The 14,597-nt window shown below is 33.2% G+C and overlaps 1 protein-coding gene across 3 annotated transcripts in view; it reads right to left on the bottom strand.

Annotated features, from left to right (window-relative positions):
• The window catches only part of Fbxl4 (F-box and leucine rich repeat protein 4), a 90,370-nt gene that overhangs the window by 35,698 nt on the left and 40,075 nt on the right, over positions 1-14,597 (bottom strand). For all 3 annotated transcript variants that reach the window (XR_007109544.1, XM_047558961.1, XM_047558962.1), the window contains exon 6: positions 6,803-7,016. Coding sequence is in view for 2 of the 3 variants with exons in the window: in XM_047558961.1 (XP_047414917.1) it covers positions 6,803-7,016 (214 nt within the window). In the remaining variant the exon portion in view is untranslated. The remainder of the gene's footprint in view (positions 1-6,802; positions 7,017-14,597) is intronic.

Raw genomic sequence — 14,597 nt, 5'->3', positions numbered from 1 at the left:
AGCAATTAGACAAACCAAAGAAATTAAAGGGATACGAATAGGAAAAGAAGAACTCAAACTATCCCTGTTCGCTGATGACATGATTATATATTTAGAGGAACCTGGAAATTCCACCAGAAAACTTTTAGAACTCATAAGTGAATTCAGTAAAGTAGCAGGTTACAAGATCAATGCTCATAAATCCAATGCATTTTTATACATAAGTGATGAATCTTCAGAAAGAGAAATTAGGAAAACTACCCCATTCACATTAGCATCGAAAAAAAATAAAATACTTGGGAATCAATCTCACAAAAGAGGTGAAAGACCTCTACAATGAGAACTACAGAACACTAAAGAAAGAAATTAAAGAAAACCTTAGAAGATGGAAAGATCTCCCATGTTCCTGGATAGGCAGAATTAATATCGTCAAAATGGCTATACTACCTAAAGTGCTATACAGATTCAATGCAATTCCAATTAAAATCCCAATGGTGTACCTTGCAGAAATAGAGCAAGCAATTATGAAATTCATCTGGAAGAATAAAAAACCTAGAATAGCTAAAGCAATCCTCAGTAGCAAGAGCGAAGCAGGGGGTATTGCAATACCAGATCTTCAATTCTACTACAAAGCAATAGTAACAAAAACGGCATGGTATTGGTACCAAAATAGACAGGTAGATCAATGGTACAGAATAGAGGACATGGACACAAACACAAATAAATACAATTTTCTCATACTAGACAAAGGTTCCAACAATATGCAATGGAGAAAAGATAGCCTCTTCAACAAATGGTGCTGGGAAAACTGGAAAACCATAAGCAATAGAATGAAATTAAACCCCTATCTCTCACCCTACAGAAAACTCAACTCAAAATGGATCAAGGACCTCGGAATCAGACCAGAGACCCTGCATCTTATAGAAGAAAAAGTAGGTCCAAATCTTCAACTTGTTGGCTCAGGATCAGACTTCCTTAACAGGACTCCCATAGCACAAGAAATAAAAGCAAGAATCAACAACTGGGATAGATTCAAACTTAAAAGCTTTCTCTCAGCAAAGGAAACTATCAGAAATGTGAAGAGAGAGCCTACAGAGTGGGAGAATATCTTTGCCAACCATACCTCAGATAGAGCGCTAATTTCCAGAATCTATAAAGAACTCAAAAAACTCTACACGAAGAATACAAATAATCCAATCAACAAATGGGCTAAGGAAATGAACAGACACTTCACAGAAGAAGATCTACAAGCAATCAACAGATATATGAAAAAATGTTCAACATCCCTAGTAATAAGGGAAATGCAAATCAAAACTACCCTAAGATTTCATCTCACCCCAATTAGAATGGCGATTATCAAGAATACAAGCAACAATAGGTGTTGGCGAGGATGTGGTGAAAAAGGAACACTCATACATTGCTGGTGGGGTTGCAAATTAGTGCAGCCACTCTGGAAAGCAGTGTGGAGATTCCTCAGAAAGCTTGGAATGGAAACACCATTTGACCCAGCTATCCCACTCCTTGGCCCATACCCAAAGGACTTAAAATCAGCATACTACAGAGATACAGCCACATCAATGTTCATTGCTGCTCAATTCACCATAGCCAGATTGTGGAACCAACCTAGATGCCCTTCAGTTGATGAATGGATAAAGAAACTGTGGCATATTTATACAATGGAATATTACTCCGCAATGAAGAATGATAAAATTATGGCATTTGTAGGCAAATGGTCGAAATTGGAGAATATCATGCTAAGTGAGATAAGCCAATCTCAAAAAACTAAAGGACAAATGATCTCGCTGATAAGCGGATGAGGACATATAATGGGGGGTGGCAGGGGCTAGCATTAGGTTTAGGGTTAGGTTTAGAGTTAGGCTAAGGAGAGCGGCAAGAATGAAGGAAAGAAGGACTGTGTAGAGGGAAAAGAGGGGTGGGAGGGGTGGGGGGAGGGGAAAAATAAAATAAACATCATTACCCTATGTAAATGTAAAAAAATAAAAAAAAAAATAAAATAAAATATAAAAAAAAAAAAGAAAAAGAAAAGTATAAGCAGATGAATTTAATGGTATCAACTCAAGGTTGTACTTGAATTTTCGTAGCTTAAAAGAAGAACTAGGTTGATTTTGCTTATTATGAGATTATTTCTGAAGTACCCACATGAAGAAATTTTGCTAATTGTCCCAGAAAAAAAGCATTTCATCACACTGCTTGTTGAAAAACTGAAATCCCTACTTTGTTATCATGTCGATGTAATGGAAACAACCACACACAAGCTCATGAATGTGTTTTCAGGCGTTGGAAGTGTGTCACTGTCAGCGTGGAGAGGGATATGAACGCTCCTGCTGTTTGCCCACCTCCTGTGAAAAAGAGGGACCTTCTTCAGGTCTTGGGCAGTGGAAAATTATTAAAGTTAAAATGTTCAAAAAAATAAAAAATAAAAAAATAAAAATGAAAGACAAAAACTAAATTTTCCTGTAGAAAATATTTGAGACTAATTTTATAAGACATAATTTAATAGTCTATTTTATACTAGATATATGTGTGTATGCTAGTTACAATGTTACATTTCCTTACCAATTGCAAATCAGAAAAGGAATAAGTACTAAAGAAAAATCAATGTTTTTGATGGAGGCAGCCAGGCCATTAGAATAGCTATTTTTCCTTGATCTTATATATCTTACAATTATAACAACATCACTGAGTCCACTAGACCTGGGTTCAAATCCTGTTTTGTGGCTCTTGGCAATATATTAACCTTTTGGATCGTAATTTGATTATAATAAGATGGGAATACCACCTACTCTCATTGAACTGGTGTAAAGAATTAAATAATGCAAAATGTTTATAACAGCAAACAGAATATATTCAGTAAGTTTTTCCAAACTTTGGAACTAAAACTGGGTCTACAAAATCATCCAAATAGTATTAATTATACACATATAGATTGCTTAAATCTTACAAAATGACATAGATGTATACTGTTTATTAATACAAATGTTTATAGGCACATGAAGTGTAACTCTCTTATATCATACATTTGACTTCTATGAGGTTAATACATGAGCCAATATTTTGTAATACTAATTTTATATTTTTGTAGGGTTTAGAAAAATGAGTAAAAGCAGCACTGGGTAATTTTTAGTCCTTTGAAAACAAAATAATCTCTCCCAGAAAGTTCAAATTCCTATTTTCTTTTTCTCCTTATATATTTCCTTAGAGCAAGCAGAGACATCTGAAATCAGGTGCTACTCATTCTTTTCAAAACACAGTCAATGACTATGTGGAAAGTTTACAGAAAGACCTGTCTCCTAAACCTTGTCTTCTCATTCTCTGTACCCATTAAGCAACATTATGAAATTCAGGATTCAAGGAATATAAGGGATCTAAGATCTAAGGAATAAGAGGGATCTAAGATTATTATTTTTTTTTTCAAAGAAAAGAATTTGCTTAAGTGACAGGAGGTGTTTACACACTGATATGAATACCAGTGCTGCTATGGCTTTGGCTTCTTTTAAAAGAAATCAGCTGATTGATTGTACTGCCTTTTCCCTTTTGCCTATGAGTTATTTGTGGGACTCTGATGTAGATCCCAAGAATGATGACATAATAGAAGCAAGCAAAGTATGGGAAGAGAGCAGTGAATAGGCTTGGGAAGCATTAATAAAAACCTGGGTAAGTTTTTCTCAATTTTTAATTTGCCATTTTTATCACTAAAATAATTAAATTTTATTATGTCAACTTTAGATCAATGAAAATCAATTCCATGATTTTTTTCTACATATACAACATCAGAAAAATATAGAGTATGAAAGTGAGTTTTATGTTATCAGAGCAGATAGCATATTTTTAAAAATTTATAGAAAACATAGAGTACTACCTAAATTTTATTTAATGCATTCATATCATAACTTTACATCTACATTTAAGTAATCGAGGGAAGCTAGCACTAATGGTATCTAGACTTAGGATACATGTATAAATTTCTATTCTTGAATTATGAAATCTTCACAATCCTCATAAATTACACTCTTAAAAATTAGGGTCATATTCTTTCAGTCTTTTAAGGCAAATTTAAGAAAACTGCAGACTATGTCATGATTCTCTAACAAAAAGATCATGTTAATATATAACATTTCAAAGGCATCTCATGGGATAATATTTTCACAAATCATCACAAATGTATGATGTCTAGCAAGTTTGGTTTTTCTTCTCAAAGACTCATTCAATAATTATTTCTTCTTAAAGTTGAACACTCAGAAAATTTTAAAATGAGGTATTATTTTGCTCAGAGGATCTCAGCCTATATAATATAAAGGGCAATAAATTAGTAATGGTAGCAATGAAAAACAAGTGTGGCCTTATTTCAGAATGGATGGTCCTACCTAAGAGAAAATAGATGATAAATTTTATACCTACAGAAATTGTGAATCATTTCACAACAGACCAATGAAAACATGGGCTAAAATCATATTTAAAATGGCATTCAGGGACATTATCCTTTCATTTTACAAGTTAAAAAAAAATCTAGATTGGGGGCTAGGCGTACAGTTCAGGGGTAAAGTGCATGCTTTGTATGCTCAAGGTCCTTGGTTGGATCCCCAACACAAAAAACTAAACAAAACAAAACCTGTAAAGGGATCACCCAGCAATACAAGAACTGTGTGTCATTAACAAGATTTAAAAACAATATACATATTTTTCATAAAATATTCTTAATAAGGATGATAAAGACTACTTACAGAATGTAACATCAAATAACATATAAATATAGTAAGTTACATGAGAAACTGTTTAGTTCACTACTGAAGTCCAAGTGCCTAAAGCAGTTCCAGGTACCTAAAGGCACTCAAACATTTGTTGTATAAACATAAAAAGAAAAAAGACATTATTAAAGACATTTCCACTACATTAGAAATAACACTGGCAAAACTGTTGTAACTCTACTTTTTCCACATTATTTGTGAAGTTCTATTAGCAGTAACACTTCAAACATTGGGAAAGAAGTAAAAAGCATATTAATTTCTAAATGCATTAGAAAATCCAAAAGGTACAAGTAAAAAAATTAGAATAATTATAAGCTTTTACTTAGGTGAACAGATACAAGATAATTTTTTTAAGAGAAACAAATTATCCTCCATACTAACAATAACGAATTAAAGTTAAATGGAAGGGAAAATAGTACCTGAAAATTAAGCATTCCATGAATAAAATTAACCAGAAAAATTTAAGATCTAAGTGAAGAAAACTACAACATGTTGTTAGATGTAAAACAAGACCTACATTTGAACAGATGAGAAGTCTTATTAGAAAGCAAAATGAAATATGAGTACCCTTCTAATAAAAATCCTTGCTGAAAGATACATCCAGAAGAATAAGAACTCCCCCAACCAAAAAAATGTTTGAACAGTGAGGACAATCTTCTGTAGATAATAAAACATACTACAAAGCTGCCATGATAATAGTACTACTTCTACTACCTTTATTAGTATATATTGAACTTAATATGTTCCAGGTACTGCCTAAGTACTTTACATGTACTTTAATCCTCACAGTGATTAAGAAAGATCTGTATTTTTAATATCCGCATTTTAGAGACATAGAAACTGAAATACTCAGTGAGATTGGGAAAGTCACTAGTCTATCATTTTGGAAAAGTAATTTGGTTATCTTTATTCTTTTCCTTAACAAATATCTGTGGCCAGTCTTTACCAAATCCTATTCTAGATGCTAAAAATGTGGCCTAAAAAATAGATGTGGCACCTATGATTATACATCCTACCATGAGGAAAAATAATACAAGAAAACAAATATCATTTCAGAGATTGACAGGATGCTAAATAGGAAATAAAACTGAATTATATGATAGAAACAGATCATAAGAGAGCCTACATTTTATCAGTGTCCATGAAACCATCATTAAAAAAATAATGAGCTAGAAAAACATTAAAATATTTGATAATCTGACAAAACACCCCATACAAGCAGAACAGAAAAAGCCCTGAGCTAGACCATGTAATAACACTTGAGGAATAGAAAGCTGGTTAACATGTTTGTTGTAGAGGAAACAAGTACATAACAGAAAGTGAGTGTTTACAACAGGAGCCTATACACAGTAATACCACTTCTAGGACTCCTTTCTACAGCAATAACATCATGTATACATAAACTATTTGCAGAATAATGTTACTGCTAGATATTTTGTAAAAGGAAAATTACTAGAAAAACTCAATGTTGATCATCTGGAGGATGCTGACTAGATTATGGTACAAAATACAGTACAGAGTTTATGAAAAGAATTGGACAGTACATGTGCCAACGTGGAAAGACATCTTACAGATATTGTATGAAAAAAGCAAGTAGACTACTATATATGACATGAAATATGTTATTTTTTAAATGAGACTCATGAACTCTGGTGTCAGAAATTTAAACCATTAAGCCTGATCCTGGATAAATTCCTCTTTGCTTCCTCCCCTCCTGGCAAATGTTCTCTTATATACCAACCTACCACCATTTTCTCTCATTCATTCCCTGCCAGCATTTCAGTGTACCTGAGCCTACTGCTCATTTCTCTATCTGGGAACGCAAATAGCACAGCATAATTTAAGAGTGAACAGAAGAACATTTCTTCGCAATTTAGAAATATAGAGATAGACTCTAACACTGAAATGACTGAATTAGCTCTCATGATTTTAGAGTAGTCAGATAGTATCCTAACATTTACTCAAAAATTAGAGATTACAATAATATGAACAAATAAAGGAAAACAAATATTCAGTTGGTTATTACACAAGGAAAGATGTAAATGAGTTATTCTTACCTCTACTTTTGTTCGATAGAGAACAAGTCGTTTAAGGCTGCATAACTTGGCAATGTGGTTGAAAGCCTGAGGTGGTAGTTTATCACAGGATGAGAGATTTAAGTCTTGTAGATCTGGACACATCTCAGAAATAACCTCCAAGCAAGTTTCATTAAGGAAGTGGCTACAAGATAATTCAAGGCGTACTAATTCAGATCCACAAACCTTCAGAAACCTGTAAAAACAACATTCCATGTGAATTTCATAAAATTAAGACATTTTGTAAGGACTTTGAAATTATATCAACTCTAAGGAGGAAGGCTTAGAAGAATGAATTTCTATTATGAAAAACATAAGACATGTTTCACTTAAATTCTCACTGACTGCATGCTAAAATATTCATGGTTAGGCTAAAATAAATCAACCTGAGAAGATAAAACGGATTTAATCATGTAAAAAGTCAGCTAATACTAAGTAAAAAATTAAGAAAGCAGAGGATATATTTCTCCTACTTACCTATAAAGCACATATGAGTGGATAAAGATTAAAAGAAAAAAGAAAACTCAAAAGTCTTAGAGGATATTTGCCCCATAACAATACTCAGAACTGGGTGATATATTTGGAACACTGCACATGAAATGACAGCTTCAATTAAATGACCTCAAAACAATCAGACAATCCTCCTCTCAGAAAATTTCTAGGTTTGTTTAATTGCACTGCTGTAATATGTTGCTTATAGCTCTTACTATTGAGTAACTGAACTACTACAGAAATAATCCAAGGTAAAGGACATAAAATGCTTTATCAGAGTAGGTCACAATATTTATATTAGTTACATTACAAATGGGGGGAAAACAGTCCTGTCCATAACCACACTTGTTAGAAATCTAAAACTAAAATGAATCTAGGAGCACTTGAATGTATGAAACTTTATCAAATAAGCAAACTGAACCAATTATTCTTGTCTAGTTCTCTTCATAATCGTGTCCATCAGTATCACATCAGCAATATTAATACGATTAATTTATGTCACATATTTTTTCCTAAGTGATTTAAGAAACTGATAAAGGAACATACAAAATAAAACTGAACCAAATTGGATCACTTAAGTAAATAAAGGAAATAACACTGAACTAGAAGTTAAAAATATGGATTTTTTATACTGTTCTACTACTTTCTAGCAGTGACATGAGAAAAGACATTTTTTCAAGTCTCACATTTCCTTAGCTATAACTGAAAGACCTGAACAACACTCACCACATTGCCCCATGGTTTTGATAATCAAATAATATGTGAAAGCAATTTGTAAAGGTCAAGCACCCCACAAATATTAAAATGTAAGTTAAATATTGGTTAGCTCACATTTAAACAACAGAATTCAATTGCTTCAGATTGATTTTAAATATTGCAAATAACCTAGTAGTCACATGTACTATTTATGCCTGAATACCCATTTATTCTTAATCCACTGCAGTCTGTGTTCTGCTCTTCCTAAATGCACCCTTTTCTTTTAATTGCTAAATTCAATGACCTCTCCTATCAGTACTTGTATTATGTGCTTTATTTATGATGTTTAATATGATTGCCCCACACTCCCTTAAACATCTGATGCTCCTCCTGCAAAATCCTTTCCTGAATCTCTTCCAACAAGTCTTCCTATTATTACCTGTGCTAGTTATTAGCTAAACTGCAGTCTGCATAAAACATGTTCATTCATTCAGAAAGTAGGTACTAAGTTTCCATTATGACCCAGATAGTAGTAGCCTAGGCACTCCTACTCTTACACAGTCTACTTACATTTTGGTGACAGAAGGAAACTAAACACAAATGAGTAATAAATAGTATATTAAAGGGTGAAAAGCAATAAGGGGCAAATAAATGCAGGGAAGGGCAATAGGAAGTTTGCTTAGAGAAGCTTCAGTGAGAGAGTGAGCAAAGCAGATGACGGGAAGAAGAACATTCTAGGTAAAGGAAAGGGCACTAGTTTGGAGGCAAGAGCAAAGAACAATAGGGAAGCTGACACAGGAGGCACACAGGGAGGGGGAAATAAGTAGATCAGAGAGTTAAGGTACCATGTCACTATAAAGACTTCGGTTTTTATTTTGAGAGAAATGGAATTGCTAATCTTTAGAGATTTTGAGCAGAAGAGTGTCACCACTTCCTTGTGTTTTCCCAAGATCCTTCTGGTTTTTGTGTTATAAGATTAAGAGGAAAGGGGGACCATTAGGATACCACATCAATATTCAGGAGAGAGGAGGGCACACAGGATCCAGGTAGTAGTAACAAATGTGATGATAAATACTCAGATTCTGGATCTATTTCAAAGATAGGCAAGGCATGCTAAATTGACTTACCTCAACACAATAGACTGGACTCCAGCATCATCTATTACCCATTATTTTTCTCTTAATTTCCTTATTTACTAATTTTTCTATATTTTAAAAGCTGTCTCAAATCCTTTGGCATTTGAAACTGATCCTTGGTGTACCTAGTACTTAGCACATGGAGGCACATAAACATTCAGCAAGAGTTAGTTGAGTGAATATTCCAATTATGAAAATTTAATTCATAAATTTGATTTTCCTCTATTCTTGCACAAACTAAGTTCTAGTAACTAACAGTATTTTTCTTTTAATAAGGTCAAGTTATGCCCAAGAAATAGGATAAATTAGCATATTTACCTTACTTTGAGTAGAGTAACAAGTAGTTATTGGGAGTTATTCATTATTTAAAAGTTAGCAATCTAAAAACAGATATAGCATTTCAGAGAATTAAAGAATATTCTATTTGATAATTCTAAAATTATTCGCAGATTACAAAAGTTAAATGTGTCTATTAACCCCCTTAGAATTAAAAGCTTTAAGGCATCTTATTTCCTTATGGTCTTCATTATTGGCAAAGCACTTTGATCGCATTTCTTTTTCATATTTAACTTGGAATGACTTGAAGACTTGACATTCCTCCTCTTTTCACTCTCATTATTGAACCTTTCTCCTCCAAAGAATTTAGAGTACTGTAAAATCAATCACCAGAAAGCCAACTTTCAAGTTGATTTAATGATGCAAAAGCAAAATAAAGCAATGACCATATTTATATTATTCTTCTGAATTTTTTTCTTTTTCACTCTCAATACTTTTATTATATACTTTCACTCTGAGAAGATTATTTGATCAGTATACCTATATTCTCTCTTCCTTGCAGGATCTCTTACAAGATCTTTATTACTTGCCTTTTCACAATACCTCCATCCCAAGATAGCAGAAGCAGCACCAAACTCAATTCACTGTACACAAATCACTTCTCTTTTTTTTGGGGGGGGGGTGGTCAATAACAGGGATTGAACTTAGGTCACCTGACCACTGAGCCACACTGCCAGCCCTACTTTGTATTTTATTTAGAGACAGGGTCTTGCTTGAGTTGCTTAGCTCCTTGCTTTTGCTGAGATTGGTTTTAAACACTCGATACTCCTGCCTCAGCCTCCTTAATGCAGGTCCTCATGGAAATTTTTTTTTAAAGCAGAGTTATATGTATGCTTTTGTCTTGGTGAACTGTTTACTCATCTCAACCATGACATGGGTCACTTGAAAGGGGAATTACAGTTTCTTTATTCTTACAGCTATTCATTCTCCATTGTGAATTCTTTTTTTTTTTTTTTTTTATATATATTTATTTTTTTTTTTTTAATTGTATCCCACTCCTTGGCCTATACCCAAAGGACTTAAAATCAGCATACTACAGAGATACAGCCACATCAATGTTCATTGTGAATTCTTTTAAAGTTTTTTTTTTTTTTTAAATTGAAGGTTTTATGAGGATACCTAAGTTCAGATAAACAAATCTGAACTACATCTCCTACTATGAGAAAAGGAGTCTCTGGAGAGTAAAGTAAATTGCTTTTCCTTATGATGTAAATTAATTTGTCCAGAAGAATACAAGTACATAAGAAGTAATTTACTAAATGGTAACTTGCACCCTAAAATAATTAACATCCAATGAATGAATGATTTAATCTGAGCTTACTTATCACAAAATAAAAGGCACTAATCCTCACAACCTGCCTGAAATATGGAGGTAAGGGAGAATTAGATATAAATATCCATGGCTTCTGATTCCAATCCTAGATGTTGTTAGCTGACCCTCACTGAGTTCTATAAAACAGTATATTTAAGATAATTTTAATTCCAAATAACTTAGAAGATTATTTAATAAATCTGGTTCAGGGCTGGGGATATAGCTCAGTTGGTAGAGTGCTTGCCTCACAAACAGAAGGCCCTGGGTTCAATCCCCAGCACCGCAAAAAAAAAAAATTCTGGTTCAAAATAAAGCCATTAAAAACAAAACTTCTTGCTTAACTGAGTATGGTACTATCCAATAATGGTAGAAAAAGTGGAAAAGAAATTGTTCCTACTGTCTCGGACCTGACAATCTAAAAGAGGAAACCTGTATAAAATATATTCAGGCAACTGAATAAAGAATATATTAAGCTCTTTATACTACAAAACTCTAATTCTGTGTGAAAACATCTGTAAAGTTCTTGAATCTAGAAAGTACCCAAGAATGATTTTTTTAAGGAATGAATACAAACTATTTAGAATAACTAAAAGGGGGTAAGGGTAAAAGCCTGCAATTATTTAGGTAAAGATCAGGGTGATTTGACCCATTTGAAGACAAACAGTATAGAGGAAAAATGGACCTAAGGCCTTTTCAACAAAATAAAGTGATGAAGCTTTAAAGCACAAACATGCAGGAAGGCAAAGAAATATCTAAGACTATAGAGAACTGTATTATAAAAATGGAATTACAATGGATGTAATTTTAATGAGTAATGATATTCATGAGCAGTACTCAAAGTTGCAAATCACAAATCTGTGGATGGAACAGGATTTTTAATAACTGATTAAAAGTTTTATGTTGTTATTCCAATTTAAACTATTTCTCTGCTATTCTGAATAATACAAATTCATAAAAAAGTTCTTTAAAATCCAGTTAAACAGTTCTAATTTGCAAAGACAAGGTTTTTAGGCAACAAAAGTAACTACATCAAACTTTTTCCTAAAGAGTTACTCAAAAAGCAGCTCATCATCATCATTGGCCTCTACCTTTAAAATGTACATTTTTTTCTTTAAAGTATTATAAATAAGTCTTCTTCACAGTAATGAGCATAAATAGGCCATACTTATTCATAGGTTACTTATTCATAGGTTATTCATTAATAATCAAGACATGAATATTTATTGTTTATTCTGGGAATGCTGCCTACAATCTAAAATGACTGTCAATTCAGCAGTCAAGTTGAGGGGGCCAATAGCAATCAGTAGGCAAACCTCCAACATGCCCCCACCCTTCCCAAATTTTTTCTCTTCCTATTATTTTCACTTTCTTTTCTTAACAGAAACAGTGACTAGGTTTAAAGGAATGCTAGGAAATTTTTGGTTTTATTGACTGAAATACTACAGTAAAATATCGAGGATTTTTATATGCACTTTTGTGATTATTCAAATAGGCCCACAGAAACTCATCTGGGTGAACAGAAAAATGGAAGAAAATTGCTGGTGAGAAAGTGGCTGGAATTCTACCTTCTCAAAAGACAATCTTTACCCATTACTAGCCTAAAATTAAAAAAAAAAATAACTGCTTAGTTTTCTTCTCACATGTGTTTTTTCTAATGCATCTGAATAAGCTACATAGAGAATGTTAAAAAAAAAAAACTGATTTGATTTTACCTTTACATTTTACTCATTATCATGATCACATGCAGCACTTTGCCCAAGAAACTGGACCTCAGCCATTCTCTACCAATGTTTTATCTAATGTCTACAATCATGGTTGCCACCCTGTTATTTTACTTATAAAAATATGTGAATAGTATGTTTACATTTTATCTTTATAACTTTATCTTCTCTGCTGAAGGAAGGAACTGTAATCATATATTTTTACATGGTCAAAAATACCCACTACTGGGCCAAGATTGTGGCTCAGTGGTAAAGTGCTTGCCTAGCACATGTGAGGCACTGGGTTCGATCCTTAGCACCACATTAAAAATATAATGTCCAGTTACAACTAAAAAATAAATATACTTTAAAAAATATCCTACCCTGCCTTGTCACAAAGGATAAAAACAAATTTCTAATAGTGGAAAATGCTGGGGAAAGAGCTGTAAAAATAATTAAAATGACCTAAACATTTGTATATTATAAAATAATGCTTACTGACATCAAGAGTTCTGTCTCATATTCTATTGTTTCTGGTTTATTATCAATAATATATGCTCTAAATCATCATCATTAGCTTCAGTTCTTCTTGGTCCTATTAGCAGAGAGAAAAATTTACAAACAAAGTGGATACATTTGGGGTACAGAGAGTAAAAAGAACTTAGCTATTTCTAGGATTCAGAAAATTATACTTCAAAGTTTAGAGCTTTGCCATGCTGAGAACTTTGAACAAAAAGACACAGGAAGGTCTCAGATACAGCCTCAGCACCAAAGTTTCTCTGACTTTCTCCTGGCCTCTGTCTCTTGCCCACCTTTCTCTCCCAGAATAAGTCAGAGAAACCAGAATTCTTCTTCCTCAAGACAGGACATAGATAGTAGAATTTCTTTTCCCCAAAGCAAGCCATAAAGCCTAAACATATTACTCTAACCTTCAGCCCTGCCTTTCTGTTTAGGGCTGGCCATAAAGAAATTCTGACATACCCTTGTCCAATACTAGGTCACAATAATCTCATTCCAGAGAAGTCCTGTCCCATATTTAAGAAGAAATTCTACAACACAAAGAAGAATCTGAATAGACAGAACTTGCTAGGTTCCCCACTCAGTCCATTACTATTACATCATATGCTTTTTGTCCAATCCATTTCTACATGCGTGTCCTTGCTTCACTGAACCTAAGCATAACATCAGACAGTTTCTCATGTATCTTTGGGTCTTTCTCATGTATCTGAAAGGTCCTGTATCACATAAAACTATCACAAAATAAAATTTTTAAGCTTTTTTTTAACCTGTCTTTTGATATAGTATGTTAGCTATGGCCTTTATGATGGGAAGAAAAGGATCATCCTCTTTCTGACCCATAATGTGTTTTACTGCACAAGGGTCACATTTCTAGCAATGAGCCATTTCCCTGAATCTACTTCTGACAGAAAAGAAACTCAGTTTTCCATGGTTCCAACAGTCTTACTACTTGTATTTTTTTAATCTGATGTAGAAACTATCATTGTTAGCATTTTGAATACATTGTTCCTATTTCAAATAGTAGGGACTTTATTCAAAACTAATGTTATAAAATATTTATTTCAGAACTGCATCTTTATTTTTATAATCTGAGTCAAGTGAAAAGAAGGCTCCATATACAAATTTCTAATTCTAAAACCACTGTACAAAAATGCATTTGGCCGGAGATATGTGCAGGGATAGCTGCAGTTCATTTTTGGATTGTAAAAATAGGTTAAAATTCTGTTCAATAATTAAAAATAACAGGTAATTTCCACAAAGTTTCTAATCCATTATTTAACTTCATGAAAATAATGGAATCATATGTAGCATACAGTGAGAACAACTACCATCAAGGTTAAGAAACACACCTGTTTGTATCATAAGAAAAATTACTATGGCATTACTAAATGAATATGCACTTGTTCAAGCTTTCAAATGTTTAACAGGTGACATTTAATAGTAAGGAGACAAAATGCTTAAATAGAAAGGAGCAGAAACACCTGGGCAGGTCTGCAAGTGTGGTCGTCTTGCATGCAATTGCATTTTCAACATAATTAGTTTAAATGAGCTTCTAAATTTGGGTGATGTATTGCACATGTAATTAA

The sequence above is a fragment of the Sciurus carolinensis genome, chromosome 7 (assembly GCF_902686445.1).
Source record: "Sciurus carolinensis chromosome 7, mSciCar1.2, whole genome shotgun sequence".
Lineage (NCBI taxonomy): Eukaryota > Metazoa > Chordata > Mammalia > Rodentia > Sciuridae > Sciurus > Sciurus carolinensis.
This window is presented reverse-complemented; position numbering and strand designations above follow the sequence as displayed.